The sequence below is a fragment of the Mytilus galloprovincialis genome, chromosome 3, assembly GCF_965363235.1.
Source record: "Mytilus galloprovincialis chromosome 3, xbMytGall1.hap1.1, whole genome shotgun sequence".
NCBI classification, from domain to species: Eukaryota; Metazoa; Mollusca; class Bivalvia; order Mytilida; family Mytilidae; genus Mytilus; species Mytilus galloprovincialis.
In genome coordinates, this window is record NC_134840.1 from 41,214,112 (window position 1) to 41,234,174 (window position 20,063).

General features: G+C 33.7%; 2 protein-coding genes across 2 annotated transcripts in view; both read left to right on the forward strand.

Moving 5' to 3' along the window:
* The first annotated feature begins 840 nt into the window (after nucleotides 1-840).
* On the forward strand, nucleotides 841-14,820 carry LOC143066255 (uncharacterized). Its single transcript, XM_076239247.1, has 3 exons — nucleotides 841-1,090; nucleotides 13,357-14,664; nucleotides 14,807-14,820. Exons 1-3 carry the CDS (start codon nucleotides 931-933, stop codon nucleotides 14,818-14,820), a joined length of 1,482 nt encoding a protein of 493 aa, XP_076095362.1. The 5' UTR covers nucleotides 841-930.
* Nucleotides 14,821-14,827: 7 nt separating this feature from the next.
* LOC143067943 (uncharacterized) overlaps nucleotides 14,828-20,063 on the forward strand; it is a 33,538-nt gene continuing 28,302 nt past the window's right edge. The window contains exons 1-2 of the mRNA XM_076241590.1: nucleotides 14,828-17,054; nucleotides 18,161-18,412. Of these exons, the coding sequence (XP_076097705.1) occupies nucleotides 14,880-17,054; nucleotides 18,161-18,412 (2,427 nt within the window). The 5' untranslated portion in view covers nucleotides 14,828-14,879. The remainder of the gene's footprint in view (nucleotides 17,055-18,160; nucleotides 18,413-20,063) is intronic.

Consider the following 20,063-nt stretch of genomic DNA (forward strand, 5'->3'; position numbering starts at 1 on the left):
GTCAAGGTCAAAAAACTTTGGTTTCAGTTGACAACCCTGTGTCCTGTGGTGAAGATCGTGTCCGCTCTATATCTTGAGAACCGTTATGATTTCAAAGTTTATACTTGACATGTATATGAACCAACACCAGAGTGTGTGTCATAATTTATGAACGACTGCCTAGGGCAAAGTTCAAGGTCAAAAACTTTGGTTTCAGTTGACAACCCTGTGTCCTGTGGTGAAGATCGTGTCCGCTCTATATCTTGAGAACCGTTATGATTTCAAAGTTTATACTTGACATGTATATGAACCAACACCAGAGGGTGTGTCATAATTTATGAACGACTGCCTAGGGCAAAGTTCAAGGTCAAAAACTTTGGTTTCAGTTGACAACCCTGTGTCCTGTGGTGAAGATCGTGTCCGCTCTATATCTTGAGAACCGTTATGATTTCAAAGTTTATACTTGACATGTTTATAAACCAACACCAAAGGGTGTGTCATAATTTATTTACAACTTCCTAGGTCAAAGGTCAAGGTCAAAAACTTTGATTTCAGTTGACAAACCCATGTCCTATGGTAAAGATACAATTTTTTAATGCACATTATTCACAGCGGGGCCCACAGAGATGGCTCCCATCTCAATGATATCTAGTTTCAAATGATATCAAAAACTATATTTCAATAAACAATATCTGGATCAGTATTTCCATGTTAGCTGAAAATAAATGCATGCAATAATTCTGAATTCACTGTAGTTTGCATTTTTAAAGATTTTACATATAGAATAGTTTGTGTGTATTAAAAAACTTGTCTTTTCTGTGTTATTTAAAGCACTGCAGTTGATATTTTGTGTTTACAGAAGGCAATACTTCGGTCAGAGAGATATCTGTACAGACCGAGGAGACTTCACCAAACTTGTTATATATAGCTTCTAGGCTATCCACTGATGACATGGGACTCTACCAAAGTATTCTGTCCAAAGATCCTGTACTTCCAGAGGTTTTAATGGATGGAGATGACATTCAGGAAGAAAAAAAGACGAGATCTATTCAAGAATCAGAACAAGGAGAAAATAATTCTACATACAAAGTTGATGACATGTCACCAAAAGGTATCATTTAATTGCCCAAAGGTTCATATGATGAATGCCATCACTAGATGAAGGTAAAACCCTTCTGGTAATGTTATATGATTCTTTTCTGAAAGAACTTATTTAGAATATTTTAAATGTTTCTCACCCGGAAAAAAGTTTCATATTAGACAGCACTGAAGATCAGAGATATTTCTTTATGACCCAAACTGTCTGTTGATACCTTGAAGGAGTTATTGTCATGCTCTTGAAAAACTATTTATTTGCCCTTTAACTGTTCATAGTTATGAACCTTTCAAACTAATGAACCTGTTAAAGAACCTAAACAAAAGGATTTTGTATATAGTTTTCCAGATTTTAGGAGACGTTTGTGAATTATATTCCAGTCTATCATTTCTGATTTAACTCATATTATTCATTTGCTTAAACAAATTGCCAAATATGTCAATTATAACATAAGAAAACACATATGGTTATGTAGTTGGAGTTCCTAGAATATTGTTAAGAGCAAAAGTTTCATATTTCATATGTATGTTAATGGTGGCACATATATGGCAAGCCCTTTTACTATTTATTCTAACTTCAAGATATCTAATAAACTTTATAAGATATCTCATATAGTTTATAAGATATCTTATATACTTTATAAGATATCTTGTATACTTTATAAGATATCTTATTTACTTTATAAGATATCTCATATAATTTTCTTTATTAGATATCTTATAAACTATATAAGATATCTTATAAAGTATATAAGATATCTTATGAACTATATGAGATATCTTATAAAGTATAAATATAAAAATAAATAATATTACTGGGGCACGACACCTGGCGTATTCCTAAATTTTCCTAGATTTTGCCTAACAACTAGGCAAAACTATAAGAAAGCTGGCACATTATTGAAAAAGACGAAACTGCTAAACAGCTTTTTCAGAGACCACCCATTATAGCCTAAAAGAAACAAAATAGCTTGAAAGGACATGCTTACATCATCAAAACTCAGATAATTCATTGAATAAAACAAAGCTAATACTGTAAACCATACTTTGAAAATCTAGGAATACGCCAGGTGTCATGCCCCAGTAATATTATTCAGTATCTAATGTATACAATCATTAAAACTAGACTTAAAAAATACGGGTTAGGGTACCTGATGAGGAATGCCTTGGCCAAAAGCCTAAACCGATACACCAGGTTTATCAAATAATAATAGACTAGACATGTGATTATAATCATTTAAATCTATGAAGAGATTCAATTAATGAAACATTCACATGTACCAATACGGATCAATTAAGCCTCTGCATGGTTCATTGGATTGGTTCAGGACACGTCTTATATTTAAAAGATTTTCAATGCAATTATTTATACAAGATATCTTATAAACTTTAGGAGATATCTTATAAATAATTTTTATATAAGATATCTTATAAAACATACAAGTGTGGACACAGATGAGTGTGGATAGTATGTTTGAATGTTTGACAGTGTTTTATGATAAATGTAGTTCTATGATTTTCCTATATGTGTTATTAACTGTGTTGCACGATGACAACCAAACGGAGCATTAGGAGTATTGTTTATTTTATATGTAGTTTAGTTTTTATGTTCAAGACAGGCATGGAAGAGACACTAATTGCATTAGTTACCAAATGATTATGATAGAATATGTTCCACATCTTTGATTTTGGATACATTTTATAGCTAGGAGAGCAACACATAATAGGTTCAATTTTTCGTGATTTTTTTAAATTGGGAGATGATATCTGAGAACATGATATAAGGAGCCTGTAATTCAGTGGTTGTCGTTTGTTTATGCGTTACATATTCGTTTTTTCTTTATTTTTTGTACATAAATAAGCGTTATTTTTCTCCTTTGAATTGTTTCACATTGTCATTTTGAGACCTTTTATAGCCAACTATGCTGCATTAGCTTTGCTCATTGTTGAAGGGTGTGTGGCGACCTGTAATTGTTAATTTCTATGTCATTTTGGTCTGTTGTGGAGAATTGTCTCATTGGCAATCATATCACATCTATTTTTATATGTATTTGCTAACTATTTGTATGGTTCTATTTATATATACTGAGTGCCAATGAAAACGCAACACTTGGTTTTTCAAAAATAAAATTTATATTAGAAATCATGATCTTTCAAAATGAATTGTTCTTGAAAATTAACAATTCTAACAATAGATCGATATCAAACAAAAATGTTTCATTGTCATCTTTCGGGCGCAATAGATAAACGAAACATACAATGTGGAATCATCAAATCACAGTCCTAACAAAAAATGTTACAACCCTGTTGTGCAGCGCAATCTCGACAGCGCCGCGGAATTGATCATCTCTGACGTTTAATGTGATCTCGAGGAATGTTATTCCACTTGTCCCGCAAAGCAAACTCAAGCTGACTTTTTGATATTGGTGGTGGTTTTCATCGTCTAAACCATGTCAAATCTGATGCAAAATTTGCTTTATCGGACCTAAATCTGGCGAAACGCATGACTTTTGGCCAAGGCGGGTGCCAAACGTCTATGTAACCACCACTGACGATTTTTGGTACATAATGAATGATTTTTGGTCTACAGAATTCGATGTTTACGCCAGACGGCCATTAAGATGTCGGCTGTGGTGTTCTTTAACTGTTGAATTTCTGCGCAAATGGTGCTTTACTGAAATATCTTCAGAGGATCTACCTTGACTACCATTGAACTCTCGTGACCTTTGGACATCCATCAGAGTCGATATCGGATATGTTAAAGACCAAATGTATCGGTTTTGCTGAGCGTTTCTTGCTTTTTGAACCCCGGGATGTGGCTTATCATTAACTGATCCATTTTTGTTGAATTTGTGGATGATTTGGGTTATTGTAGAGGCTACAGTCTTCTCGAAATTGTATGCTGTGAAAGGCTTCATTGGATCATGACGGAAACTGCATGTCGCTGGTTGTCAGAAAGTCCTGGCATTTACTCAGATGTTTATTGCAGTTTCCTTACAATAAGGGCGGGAAAATTCATGACATTAGCCAAGATTTAAATGACAAAATCGTGAAAATGGTGCGTATATTGAAAAGCGGTGAACTCGGTTTATGTCCGTTCAAAATAACCCTTACTTCGCATTTGTTCCAAAAATCACCCAACCGTAAAGTTGTTGACAATTGTCTTTAAAGTCATTTTCAACCAACTTTACAAAGTTCTAATATTAAATAAATAAAAATTATCAGACTTTTTTGAAAAACAAAAGTGTTGCGTTTTCATTGGCACTCAGTATATCTTTGTGGTGGCTTGTCAGTATCATGAGTAAAACACTTTAAAATGTTGAATTGATCCTCAGATTAGAAGAAATTTATTGGATTTTAGTAATGACAATGCCTAACATGATGCTTGGGCCTGATGAGCTAGAAAGTAAGCTTCTGTGCTGTTTTCTATCAATTCTTTGATAATATCTCCTTCAAAGCTGGTGAAAGCAAAACAAATTTGGTCAATGGACAAATAATGTTTGGTTCAAACAAAAAATAAAATGCTTTTATCTCCCTGTTACTTACATTGTACATAGAAATGATAATACATGGAGACATCCTTGTACATGAGAGTTGTCTGTAAAATCTTTACTTCACAAAGAATGAATTGCATAACAATGAACCGAGCTCAAAGCAAAGCACTTTAATAATACACTTAGACAGAGAGCTCAATCCAGTGATATACTTTGTACTACAGGTCCTTCGTGAACATCCATCAACCAGAACCATATCTCAATAACATGCCATTCTACATGGTTGGATCAGAAGTCCTGAAAAAGACATGATTTTTTTTTTTATCGTATTTAAAGTATATATGCATAGGTTAAAACTTTCACAAATTTGAGGTATAATCATTCAGTGTCTGGCAACTATCAATCGCTTCATGCACAAACTGATATAGGTTGAGCATGAGTGCCCTCTGTTGGAAATAAAAACATACCTCCACCTAATTTTAGTAAACTGATGAAGAAACATTCAAAACTATAAAATGTTATCCAAGACTTGTCAGTGTCTATATATAGCTATTCACCATCGCCACTGAATCAGTGATATATGTACACATAAATACATGTAAGACTAAAATTAAAGTACATATATAAGACTAAAACTGACATTCAGTCTTTACCTTCATTCCCCAAGTCCTGTTCAAATCTAATTCATGATAAAATAAAATTACAACCACTGAAATCAAAGGCGAATTAAGAGCCCCCCCCCCCCTGTCTGGAAAAATATGGTTGATTATTTAGAGGACCACTGGAGCATGATCAGAGTGGGCCCTCTCTTAGGCAGTCAGTGGGCCCGCACTTATGAAAATTTCTGGATTCGCCACTGGAAATATCCCTCTAATAGACTAGCATTTAAATCCCAGTTTTCTAATATGGTAGCTAGGTGGAACCTAAAACTAAAAAAATTGAAAAAAATATTTTAAATATATTTCAAATGCATGTATATGTGATAATATAAATTCTCCAGATTTCACTGTATTTTCCCTTTTGATGTTTTTCAACTACAGCCAGTTTGGTGTGGGTTGATGTTTGATTGTTGTACATGTTATATATCGACATGAGATTTGTTTATATACATAATACTTATTTCCCTAAATTCAAATAAAATAGATGTGAGAAATTAAAGGAAACCATATGCAAATATTAAAAAAATAATTTGCATTTGTTCTGTTGATTGATAGTGGTACACATATGAAGAAATGGTGAAATCACTTATATATAGTTCTGATCAAAAGTTTCATGATAGACATGCATGGTAAATAAGTAGTAGGTTGTTTGAAGTTTGCAGCATATTCAACTTTGAAAATCTTTTTCAGGTCTACAATCCATATAAAAATCTGTATATATGTGGTATAATTTCCAATGAGACAGCTTTCCAGAGGTTAAAATAACAAAGTAATTATAGGCAACCATACAGCCTTAATAAGTGAGAAAAAAACAGTCTAGACATGTTAAGTAAGCAACAATTAATGTAATGGCCTGATTTGCAACTTATAAACAACAGGTTTGGAACCCTCCCCCCAAAAAAATCAAAGAGCAGATTGCTCTGACGGATACGATTGCCGTTGTTTCGTTGACACATGTACATGTATACATGTAGCTGGATAATATTATTTTCAAAACTAATTCAACTGCACATGTAAAATAGTTACAAAATAGCCAATCCCGGATAAAAGTGTATGAACAATGCGATTAGGCCTATTGTGTTTTATTTTTGTACTATCAATTCCAAATTTACTTTCCACAGCAGTCACTGAGACTCAGAGTGAGAAAAGGTATTTCACTTCGTATCTTATCACCTATTTTCCTACGTTAATTCTAGGAGGAACCCCATTCCTAACTCTTTAAATATTTAATTTCCTTTCGGTCAGTGATCATGACTCCTTTCCGTACACATTTATCGGTTTAAATTTCGATCATTTTTAATATAATACACTTTATTGACAGAACGAGCTAATACTCGACGTATTGTTTTAATTCAGAATTCACGGAAGTTACTTCCAGAAGGGAGACAATTGGAAACAATAATATGGAAGACTCCATTTTGCCTGAAGGGGTGTTCTACGATGTGGACTATATTTATTTTCATTTAAATGATGCATATGATTTAAAATTATGCAACAATAATAACCTTCAATAGCAGACATACATAGAAAAGATCCCATGAGTTTAAAATTAATTAATTGAGTGGGGAATCCAGAGCAACCATTCAATCGAAAACCCCTCAAAGTCAAGAAAACTATACGCATGCACATAATTTCCAAAAAAAACCTGGAGCAAGAACGTATATTAAATGTTTATTAAACGACCTAGATAGTTCTCTATTTCTTTATGGAAGTACAATCTCAAATATCAGTTTCATAAAGGTAAAATATAAGAAAAACTCCACTTCAGTTCTTATATGACAGAAATAGATTTATCGGAATTCAGAGAACTCTCGCATTTTATCAAACTGGGAATTCCCTCTAACGTGTTTCTAAATTTAGAAAAACACTAAATATAAATACTGCGTAATTCTGATTTTCCGTGTTGTTAAAAACACGCATATAAGTCAAGGGAATTATCAAACATGAAGATTATGAAAAGAACATTATAGGAAAGTTGTTAAAGTTCAATCCCTTTGTTTGTTTTTACCTTTAAAGCAAGACAATCATAAGAATCTGAGATGTTCCTTAATGTTTAGAATAAAACGATTGACGTGAGGGCAATGCTCTGAGCCACCAGTATAAGTCTACAGATTGCTTGAAAGCAATCGTATCCCAAAAATTGTTCCAATGAAGATAAAGGCAAGCCTGGAGGGGATTCATTACATTTGGAACAACTTTTCTGAAGGATGGATACGTATAAAAATTAAAATATGTAATAAGATTGCCAATAAGACAACTACCCACAAATGTTCAAATGACAAAGCAATTATAGGCAACCATACAGCCTTCAAAAATGAGGGAAACTGTCCCAACATGAAAAGTATACATTAATACAATTGAGAAGAGAAATGGCCTGATTCACAATTCCACTAATAAACAGGTCGGGAACATCTTCCCTTCAAATAAACCAGATGCTCCACAGGGCGCAGCTTGATACTACAGCAGAGGCCGAACCCTGAACAGTTGGGGCAAGTATGGACACAACATTAAAGCCTGATACAGCTCTGAATTTGGATTGTGATCAAATAGTCAAAACAGAATAGGTTTCTGACACCGAATGAATGTAGTCTAAGAACTTAAAACATTTAATATTAAATTGGACTTTTACCTATTGTGGTCCTTTATCCAAAAATCTTAATACAAAAATGTACATGGTTTGAGGCACTTGTCGCAGAAAAAAATCCTATAGACTTAGGGGTCGACCATTTGATATTCTGGGGGAGGGGCAGGTGGATTTGTTTTTGATCGGTTATTTATTTTTGTAATCTAAGAGGACAAATTATTCATTTTCTGCACTAGTGAAGCAAGATTTTTCATTAAAGCAAGGGACTGATTATTCATTTTCACAACTGTTTTTATGATATTTGAAAAACATACAATTTTCAAATGATTTTTTTATTATAAACAACATATTTGTGTTTCCTTTAAATTTTTATTTTGATATTATTTTTTTTGCATACTGAATGCTATAAATTTTTATTTTGACATTTTTGTTTTGCATGCCAAATGCTATAAATTTTTATTTTGACATTTTTTTTGCATGCTGAATTGATATGCACGCAGTTGCGTGTTGGCATATAGGGAGCTATGCGCCTGAATACAATTTAATTAAATATATTAAATAACTTGGAATCCTCCCCTTTTATAAGTAGAGACAATCCATAACCTCAGAAATATTAATCTTAAATTTATATAAATGAAAAGTAAGCTTCCATAAATAAAATTCAACAATGTTTCTTAAAATTGGTAAAAGCGGTATAGTCATACCCCAACATGTTGACCATAGATAGACAAACAATTCACTTGCATTCGATTCGCATTTGAACTATGTGTTTGTGAATGTAAACCGTTTCAAATGTGAATTAAACTAATTCAAATTAGTTAATGTCAATCCAATTCAAATTAGATGTGAACTCAGTATGATTGTCAGGTAGTTTCAAACTGAAAGATACTTTTAAGGGAAGGGAAAGAAACGGATAAAACCATGTGTGTTACAAACACTGTTTATTCAAGTCAGAATCCTGGATCTCAATAGTACTTTCATAATGTCAAATAAAAACATGAATATGATAGTTACATACAATGCTACATGTATTTAATACGTATTAAATAACATTTATTTTAGTGATTGGCAATTCGGAAAAATCTGAAATTCAGGCGTAAATTGAGACAAACAATATCACTGAATGCAGTTTCTAGTCAAGTGACCAGCAAACATGGAAATTTACCTTTTGAATGAAAGGAGAACTCTTACATTGAAAATGAATGATGTAAATCTAGATTCTAATAATAGCCGAAGGGAGCTCACATTCACAACAGTTAAAGCATTGCTGAATTAGTGAACAAAGCATTTTTCTCATTAACTTGAAAATCCACCTATTTTTATAATAGAAAAAACCTGAATTTTAAGACATAAATTATAAAATTCCTGATAAAAAGCGGTGCTGAGCATGCATGTAATATGCTTGAAACATATTCAAGAGGGGGAGGACAGGGGTAAGGGAGAAAGGGGGTAGGAGAAAGGAGAAAAGGGGTGGGAGAAAGGAGAAAGTAGGTAGGAGAAAGGAGAGGAAGGCTGGGAGAAAGGAGAAAAAGTTGGAGAATGGAGAAAAAATAAAATATCTCTACTTTTAAAAAAATTTCTAATATTTCAAGAAAATAATAATTAAAATTGACAACAACACTTCAAAAGATCTGCAATTTTATTATCTATGTCTACATGTTTCGCCTGCAAGGCAGGCTTCATCAGGACAATTTTTATACAGAAATTGAGCCCCTGAAGTACTCAAAGTGGTGCATTGAATTTGACGTCGTCATGGTGAGAGAAACAATGAAAAGTGAAAGTAGCAATACAGAGTTATAAATAGATAAGATAAATATAGAAAATTAAAGTTTGTATACAATGTAACTTGAGTTCGTTTTACTATTATATGATACATGAAATTGTTCTAAAGGCTTGGCATCTAATAGGACGAACTTCCCATGGTTCCTACCACTTTGCAAGGCTTCTCTTCCAACCTGGCCATAGTTGGAGGTTACTGCTTCCCGGCGCGTCGGCAACAATAGGAAGATTATGATCGCCGCTGTGGATAATAAAATTGTCAAAAACTTCCCGGCGCGTCGGCAACAATAGGAAGATTATGATCGCCGCTGTGGATAATAAAATTGTCAAAAACTGTTTTGACAATTTTATTATCCACAGCGGCGATCATAATCTTCCTATTGTTGCCGACGCGCCGGGAAGCAGTAACCTCCAACTATGGCCAGGTTGGAAGAGAAGCCTTGCGAAGTGGTAGGAACCATGGGAAGTTCGTCCTATTAGATGCCAAGCCTTTAGAACAATTTCATGTATCATATAATAGTAAAACGAACTCAAGTTACATTGTATACAAACTTTAATTTTCTATATTTATCTTATCTATTTATAACTCTGTATTGCTACTTTCACTTTTCATTGTTTCTCTCACCATGACGACGTCAAATTCAATGCACCACTTTGAGTACTTCAGGGGCTCAATTTCTGTATAAAAATTGTCCTGATGAAGCCTGCCTTGCAGGCGAAACATGTAGACATAGATAATAAAATTGCAGATCTTTTGAAGTGTTGTTGTCAATTTTAATTATTATTTAAGGATTGCATTCATTTGCATGATTTGACAACCCGGCATACCAAGGTATCCACTTCAGGGACTCTACCAAAACGATTTCACAGGCGTTGGTTCACCTCGCGGAATTTTATTTCAAGAAAAAATATCTCAAAAGGAGATGTTTTATTCTAATGGGAGAAAGGAGAACGGGGGTAGGAGAAAGGAGAAGAGGGGTGGGAGAAGGGAGAAGGGTACCCCCTGTCCTCCCCCTCATTCAAAGAATAAAGTTTTATAACTTCCTAATGTCATTTCCAAAATTTATCAAAACCTAAATCTTACTGTGGATTCCTATATTTTTCGTGGATGTCAATTCTCCTGGATTGTTGAAAACTTGCATATTCATCGATATTTGATTTTGTGGTTTTAACAATCCAGACAGACAAATAGCAATAAGGTGTTTAGGAAAACATGACCTAAAACCTCCTTCATATAAGACAAAAATACATGGGAACTCATACTGAATGGTCAAATGTGTTCAATATGAAAATTGCAGTTAAGATGGTAAAATCACAAATCAGCCGTTTCTGTAAATGGACTATGACTTTTGAGCAAATTTAAAAGTAGTCCGAGATTACTCTGACGTCCAACGGCTGTTTTGCCAGACAAGCTGGGGCCGTGGGACGTCAGAGCTCGTCCCATATCAAAAAGTGGATATTTGCCCACCCAAAATAGATGCGCTGCTTCGCCGCTTCTGATGCCGGTTGACGGCCATGGAGTTATATAAATCGGGCACCAATCTGTTCATTTTTCATTTATCTCTTCATTTATGTAAGTTTCACCTACCTGCCAACCTTTATTTTTCCATATTTTAACAGTTTTCACAGTGACCCATCGATTTCGGCATTTTGCCGTTGGACGTCAGAGTAATCTCGAACTAATTTAAAGGGAAATGACAGGGAAGGGGCCAAATATTGTTCAAGGGGAGCAAATGCCCTTTCATTTGGTATGCAGGTTTCTAAATTAGGGGGAGAATAAGAGGAACAGTTGAGTCATCTTATTAGACTTCAGTTAAATACTGATGTAGACTTATATACCACTAATTTAAAAAAAAAAAAAACCACAGAACTATGTCTAATTCACTTTGACTACTGATATGCAACCCTAAAAACAGAAAAATATATCATAAAATAGTGATTGAAAGATTCATAACACTTTGAAAGGATAATTCAGACACGTGTTACTGGTTACACGGGGAGCATGTTTGTTTACAAATAATAATGTCACGTGATCGCGCAGACCTCACATGTTGCATCGCCCTTACAATCCACTGATACATAACCCATTATCATGCAAACATGCAACGTGAATGTGATTGGTTATCAAATAATACAGAAATAATGCATGCACAGTTTATGAAGAAATTAGTTCATCAAATAGATCGATTTTCACTTTTGACACGAATAGGTCGGGTTGACATTTCTGTCATCGGGGATAATATTGAGATAAATGGGATAAAACTGACCGTCAAAAAAGTCTAGAGAAGCACATCAGTAGAACCTTAACATTAATAAGTAATACTTACCAAAATTTCTCTAATTAATAAACTATATAACTGAAATTTCACAAAGATAACGGTAAATAATTATGATGGTGGCGGTGATGCTGGTTAAATTGGCGCGAAATAATATTCTTACTCCTATTGCTTTACGTAAAAAAAATGTATAGAATTGAATTTGACTAAAGTTCAACATGAAAACCGTGAATATGCAAAAGCCTGGTAATATATTAATGATAAAAGTGTGTATAAATTTCTGTAAACGAATTTACCCTTATACTTCACTAAGAATTACATTTGAGCGCAAGGAGATTTTTATTGTGAATCGGTTTATTAACTCAGGGTCGAAGTTCAACATGTTTATATTAACGGAATTTTTTTGCGTTGCTTTTTAATAAATCATTGAGGCCATCTATTTTTATTACGGGTTTCCACATCTTTAAATCGGAATTATAGAAAAAATGGAATGTTGTTAGCAGAATCAAAACAGAAATGATGAACACTGCAACATTTTCAGCAAAACATAAATAGGATGGAGGATCTGTGTATTCACATTATTTGTAAAACTCTCCTTATTCATGTGAAGCGTGTGCTTTACATCGAGGCTTGTGCTGTACATCGAGGCTTTCTATGCTTATCATCGACGCCACAGTACTTCAACCAATCAGACAACGTTTATTTGGGGCATTCGACCTGTTTTAACTCAGATTTGGGAATTTTTTAATCGAAATTATAGAAAAATGGAATGTTGTTAGTACATATAAAATAGAAAAAGATGAATACTATTAGTTAAAGCAAGTTTGGATGGGGTTCTGTGTATTTACATTGTTTGTACAACTCTCCTTACTGATGCCATATTTTGGAATTTCCGTGACCTAAATGGTTCGCGAAAATTAATATTTTTATATATAGTATAGTAATAAGATATCTCATATAATATATAAGATATCTTATAAAGAAAATTAAATGAGATATCTTATAAATTATATAAGATATCTTATAAACTATATAAGATATCTTATAAAGTATATAAGATATCTTATAAAGTATATAAGATATCTTATAAAGTTTATTAGATATCTTATATAATTTATTAAGATATCTTATAAAGTTTATTAGATATCTTATATAATTTATAAGATGTCTCATATAGTTTTCTTTATAAGATATCTTATATACTTTATGAGATATCTTCTAAAGTTTATAAGATATCTTATAAAGTTTATAAGATATCTTATAAGGTTTATAAGATATCTTACAAAAACTGGATTATATAAGATATCTTATATATTATATGAAATATCTTGAAGTTAGAATAAATAGTAAAACGACTTGCCATACACATAAGACATTGTGTAATATTTTAAGATTCAATGGACTTGTGCTCCCTTTTCTTAGGGAAAAAAACCTTAACCCCAGATTAATAATTTTGAAATAAATTCTCAACACTTTGTATTTATTTTCAGAGCCATTCACACAAAGACTGTTACATAGAATTCCTCTGAGGAAAACTGCACCTAGAGGTAGGGCCCATGTTATACAGAGGACTACAAGTAGGACAACACAACCCAATATTAATGCAAACCAAGAGACTAAACACGAGAGTAGTGAAACGTCTGGAGAGAATATTTTACCATCTTGCTCTTCATTCTTTAATGTAGATCCCCAGAAAGGTCAGAGTTCATTAAAAAATTTGGAATCAACAGTGGAGGTTCATGATAAAATTTCCAAACAATCATGGTGTAGACAAAAAGTTAGAAATGGCATTGACGAGATATCAAATACTCTCACTGATAATGATGTTAGTTCATCTCTAAATAGTGCTGCAGTTATTCGAGAATATAAGAAAATCATCTCAAATCGTAAAACAAACATTCTGTCAAGTGGCAGTTTAGGCATAGGGACAAAATCTACAGTAGATACACAGGACATCACTGATAAATCATTTGTGTCTGATACAGATGTTTGCCAAGGACTTGCAGAACAAAAAAAATGTATGGAAGAGAGAAATAATAATAGTTCCTATCATTTAAACTCTGATACAGTTAAACAAGATAGTCCTAAGATTGCACTCCCTTCACTTGAAATAGTAGTAGCATCTAACACAGAGGAAAGTAGTCCTATGATTGCTCTTTCTTCACTAGAAACAGAAGTAGTATCTAACACAGAGGAAAGTAGTCCTATGATTGCTCTTTCCTCACTAGAAACAGAAGTAGTATCTAACATGGAGGAAAGTAGTCCTATGATTGCTCTTTCTTCACTAGAAACAGGAGTAGTATCTAACACAGAGGAAAGTAGTCCTATGATTGCTCTTTCCTCACTAGAAACAGAAGTAGTATCTAACACGGAGGAAAGTAGTCCTATGATTGCTCTTTCTTCACTAGAAACAGAAGTAGTATCTAACACAGAGGAAAGTAGTCCTATGATTGCTCTTTCCTCACTAGAAACAGAAGTAGTATCTAACACGGAGGAAAGTAGTCCTATGATTGCTCTTTCTTCACTAGAAACAGAAGTAGTATCTAACACGGAGGAAAGTAGTCCTATGATTGCTCTTTCTTCACTAGAAACAGAAGTAGTATCTAACACAGAGGAAAGTAGTCCTATGATTGCTCTTTCTTCACTAGAAACAGAAGTAGTATCTAACACAGAGGAAAGTAGTCCTATGATTGCTCTTTCTTCACTAGAAACAGAAGTAGTATCTAACACAGAGGAAAGTAGTCCTATGATTGCTCTTTCTTCACTAGAAACAGAAGTAGCATCTAACACAGAGGAAAGTAGTCCTATGATTGCTCTTTCTTCACTAGAAACAGAAGTAGTATCTAACACAGAGGAAACTTCAGAAGAAAGAGCAGAAAATCAAGATAATGTATCTTGTCATGAAGAAAGAACAGAAAATCTGGGTAATGTTTCTTGTAGTAATAGTAAGATAGTCGAAAATGATCTTCATGTTAGGGGTGTACTTGAAGAAACAGTTGAAGATGCCAAGGAGATGACTGACGAAACTGTTACAGAAGAGCCAGAAGTTCAAAAGTTTGTACCGTCTTTATCTGCATCTGTAAAAACAGTGAAGAGCAAATCTGTAAATCAATTGTGGAAAGAGCAGCACAATGATAACAACAAAAAGGAATTAATAAATGTGGAGAGTAAGATTAAGAAAAATGTTAAGGGTAAATCTGTGAATCAATTGTGGAAAAAGCAGCACAATGATAAAAACAAAAAGGCGTCAATAAATGTGGAGAGTAAGATAAAGAAAAATGCTAAACAAAAGAAAAACATGAATACAGACAATAGTGAAACTGTTTATAAGAATACAAATTTGATTGCAGGCAGTCCTATTGAAACAGGTAAGGAAGGGATAGAAAAATCTAGTAATGGTTCAAATAATGCCATGTTAGGAGGAGTTGCTTCCTACAAAAGATGGCAACATGAAAATTTATTGAAGAAAAAGTCCTTTGTTTCTCCAAAAGAAAACTGCAATAATAATGATAAAACATGTGGTAAAAATGGTGACAATTCAATAGCCATACAAAATCCAAATAAAAAACCATGTTATACTTTCGATCAAAAAGAAGATTCAGGCCAAAACAGAAATAAACAGGACAAATTCAAAAAGTGTGGACAGCATCAGGGAGATGTATTTTCCAAAGGAGGGAGTGATGATATGAAAGGATCTGAAAATAACAATGCTAGCAGTGCTTTACATACACATTTAAATAGTATGTCTCCAATCTTAGAATTACAAGAACCTGATGTTTCACTAGATAACAACTGTTTTAAAAGTCTCCTACCTCCTCTTTTGAGACCAACGGTAACAGTAGAGGCAGAAGTTCATATATCCATGAGAGAAATGGAGAAATTTCAACAGAAGGAAAATAGTTCTGTCCAAGGGCTGCATTCTGATCTTAGTCAATCACAAAATAAGCCGATACAAGAATTACTAGGACAACTTGATATAAGTGATATAGTAGGTACATCAGGTATAAATAGTACACCAGAAAAGATGACGAAAGGCGAAATTAAAAAACAAAATCGTAAGAAACCTAGGATGGTAAATAAAGGGAAAGAAATAACAAGAACAAGGTATATTAGAAGTTGTGCTCCTACTGTGTTTTATAAAAAAGGCAAGAAAAAACTTGGCACAGGAGAAAAGCTTGACACACAGTTTGCAAATAATTTGAGCAAAAACGATCAACTTAATCATTATTTCATGGAACAAGAATTTGGAAAAGTTAAAAATCATGAATCACTGACCAATAATGAAATCACTGAACATACCATGGAAGGTATCACGGATGTCAGTCATAGTTCACAGAAAATAACGACCATTTCCGCCCCACCACCAGTCAGTGGACGTATCATTAGGAAAAATTGTATTATTATGAAGAGAAAAAGGTCTAAAGAAGAAAAAATATCAAGTCCCGAACCTCCCCTTAAACTCAGAAAAATAAGTTCAGATGAAAATGGTGCATGCATAAATGACTGTTCTGATGAACAAGTTAAAACTGTACCTTTAGATCAAATATTAGGATATGACAAAAATGAAGAAAGAAATGCTTTTCTGGAAGAAAACGAATCAGAAAACAAAGATACAGAAAGATCTGAAATATTGAGTCCAAAAACTTCTTTAGTTGAAGTTTACAATGAAGACAAACATGGAAAGGAAAAAGATATTAACAAAGATGTGTATTGGAACCATGGTGCAACATCTGAGGTGGACGGTATTGTTGAATTACAAGTTGACGAGGGCGATAACATTGAATCTGGTATTGGGTCAGATTCTGATTGTAATAACAGAGATGGCGGGGATTTAAATGGGGAACCAGATTGTGTCAATGTCCTTGGTAACAACAACAATATTGAAGGTCAAATATCAACTTATGGATTAGATACACAGGTAGATAATATTATGAAAATAACAGTTGAAGACCAAGAAAGTGTGGACTTCGAAGAAAGCAGAAATGTAATGAACACAGGATTCAAGAACTCCCAGAACTATGATAGTTTAAGTGAATGTTCTAGTCTAAGCAATGAAAACCAAGTGGAAATGAACAGCGAGAGATATAATGATGTAAACCTACAAACTGCAGACATTGAAGAGATGACAGATTTTATAGCTGGCAGAATCAAGGAAAAAGCTGCAAAAAAGCATATGAAGTTTGAAAAGGTTTGTTCTGTTTAGCTTTGTTGTAGTACATTTGAGATTGCATTTACTATTCATTAGGTTTAAGAGCTAATTTAAATATTTCAAATGGATTTATGGTCTAAAGTTTTGTGTCTTGTATTTGTCATGTGGCTGTAACTCCTTATTCTAATGCAACAACGTTCGCAACGTTCATTTTGATTGGATAACGTCACTTTCTTGCATGCATCATTTGACAATTGATGCTATGGGATGTACGCGCAAGCGCAGACGGCATATGATAGATTTTAAATACATGTTTTAACGTTGTTTTCTGTCAGTTACATTAGAATGGAGATGACAATATTGAATTTTAAGCTCTGACGACATCAATTTGTGATTTGATGGTCGCAAATACTCGTTTACTGTCTCCGCTAACGCGTCGCCAGTAAACTTAATTTGCGACCATCAAATCCCCAATTGATGCCGTCGGAGCTTAAAATACAATACAGTTATCTCCTAATAGTTATGTAACAAACAAAAGATAGTTTATAAAGGGTACTTTAAAAAAAAAATAGGATCGATTGTTGGTAAATAGTAAGGTAGGTAGGGAAACTGTAGGCACATATTTTTCATTTTGGACATTTAGTTCAGTAAAGTGCTAAAAATTGAAATCATTGCAACTTTTTGTTCTAAAATTTATTTCTTATTCTACTTTGATTACAAGAGTATCACCTGTAATTTTGGTATGAATCACCATCTCAAGAGGCCAATAAAATCTTACAGGGAGGAATTTGAGGCATAGAAAAAATAAGAAAGGCAGGGAAACCCTAAGCACAAGAATTTTTCATCATTGGCCTAGTGGTTCATTAATGTGCTAAAATAGTGGAATTTTTTTGTTAAAAGATTGATTTCTTATTTTACCATGAGTACATGTGCATGATAGGGATGACTTGCAACTGTGTCACCATTCATTGTAAGACTAGGTCCATCCATCTGTATGAAAAACATCAATACTCTGAGAGACCATTTGATATAAAGCTTGGAGAGTTGTGTTCATTAGCACTCGTACTACATCTTCTTATGTTTATTGGTTGGATTATTTGTTCTCATATTCTCATGACCATGAACACATTTAAATTTTCTTATAGATTGGAAGAGGTACAGCAGGATGGGAAGATTCATTAAGACAGAAACCTAAAAAGACTGAGATATTTCAAGTCAATCCTGCTCCTCAGAAATTACAGTCTAAAGATGCCCATAAGTCTGCTTCAGGAAACACAGAATTGAAAGAAAGGAATAAAAAAAATAAACGTGGAAGGCCCAGATTGCATGAGAAGCCCAGTGGAGACCATGAAATTGACCCAACCTTAGAAATAAGAACAGATCACAAATCATCCGATGTAAGTTTTTTTGCCTCCAGTCTTTCAACGAAACTATGTTATCTAATTTATTAAAAGGTCAAACATTTATTATGGCCCCGCAACAAAGTTGTCGGTGCCATATAGTTTTACCCTTGTCCGTCATTCTATCATTCTGTCATTCCGCAACAAACCATTATACAGACTTTTTCTAAACACCTTTGGATATTGGGCTGATTTGTGATATGTGAGTTAACCATAATGAGTTACAGATCAAGTTTAACTTTCTCTGCTAATTTTGTCCGAAATTACCGGTGTCATATGGTATTTTGAACCCCCCCCCCCCCTTGTCAAAATGCCATGCGACACGCCCATTGGGCTGATTTTTGGTATGTGAGTTAACCATGATGAGTTACAGTTTGTTCAACTCCACTAATTTTGGTGGAAATAACAGGCTTTGGACTTAGAAAAATTGTTGAAAATCACAGTTAGGCCAAAAAAAAATATATGTCTGTTTCCTGTTTCCCGACCGACCCTGACTCAAACCCCCCGACCCTAGATTTTTTTATTCAAATCAAGAAAAAATCGTTTCCGGTCCGATCCAGATCCGTATTTTACTATGCCCAAACAATCAAAATGGCTGCTCCCAGCATAAATGTGCTACAATTAAGGTTTAAAAAATGTCAGCACTGGGAGGAATATTCAATTAAAGCTTCTTTAAAGGGATTAAATCATTTTGGGGTACAGGACCCTAACCAAACATGACATTTAACCGACTGCAAATCTGACAGGGAGTGCAAAAAAAAAAAAAAAAAATCCCGACCTACCGACCCTGATTTATTTGCCTTGGAAGCAGGAAACAGACATATATTTTTTTTTGGCCTTATATGAACTTTTTTTCTATACGCCTTCAGATTTAGAACTGAATTTTGATATGTAAGACTACCATCATGTTTGTGTCCACATGTGCTGTTGAAATTGCAGATTTTTCATCTTTTTGGGACGGGGTCATTCATGTAGTTTCGACACATTTAGTTTATTGTTTAATCTGTTGTACAAAGTTTTAGTAGTGGTACTGGTGTGTCCAAAGTCAAGGTTATTTAAGATATGGTCAGTCTTCATTATCTTACTATTTCTAATAATCATAAGTAGAGGATGACCATCTTGACTGTAAGGTCAAGGAAATGCAGATTAATTAGCATATCAAATTCTCTTCAGACTTGAGTTATGATTAAATGAATAGTATAAAGAGAGGTCTATAGGGATCTCTTATAGATGAAGTAAAAGATTGAAAGAAGTGTATTAATTTATGATATTTGATTAATGATATTATGAGAAAATGTTCATCATTGAGGTGCCAAGGATTGAAGGTTGAAAGCATCATAATTATTTAGTAGTTTGAAAATAAATGAAAACTCATTGGCAATAACAAGAAATATATACCAACAAGAAACTACTTAGATATAAGAAGATGTGGTATGAGTGCCAATGAGAAAACTTCATCCAAGTAATAATTTTTAAAATTATGGTCTTCAACACAGAGCCTTGGCTCACTCCGAACAGCAAGCTATAAAGGGCCCCATAAATGACAAAGTTAAAACCATTCAAACAGGAAATCCAACAGTAATTTATATAAAAAAAGCAGGAAATGAGAAACACTTATGAACCACATAAACAAATGGCAACCACTGAA

Excerpts from the sequence above, each read along its gene's own strand:
- LOC143066255 (XM_076239247.1), top strand. The coding sequence starts at position 931 with ATGGGACTCTACCAAAGTATTCTGTCCAAAGATCCTGTACTTCCAGAG. Across the intron at positions 1,091-13,356 it reads TGATGACATGTCACCAAAAG|AGCCATTCACACAAAGACTG; the intron begins GTATCATTTAAT and ends ATTTATTTTCAG.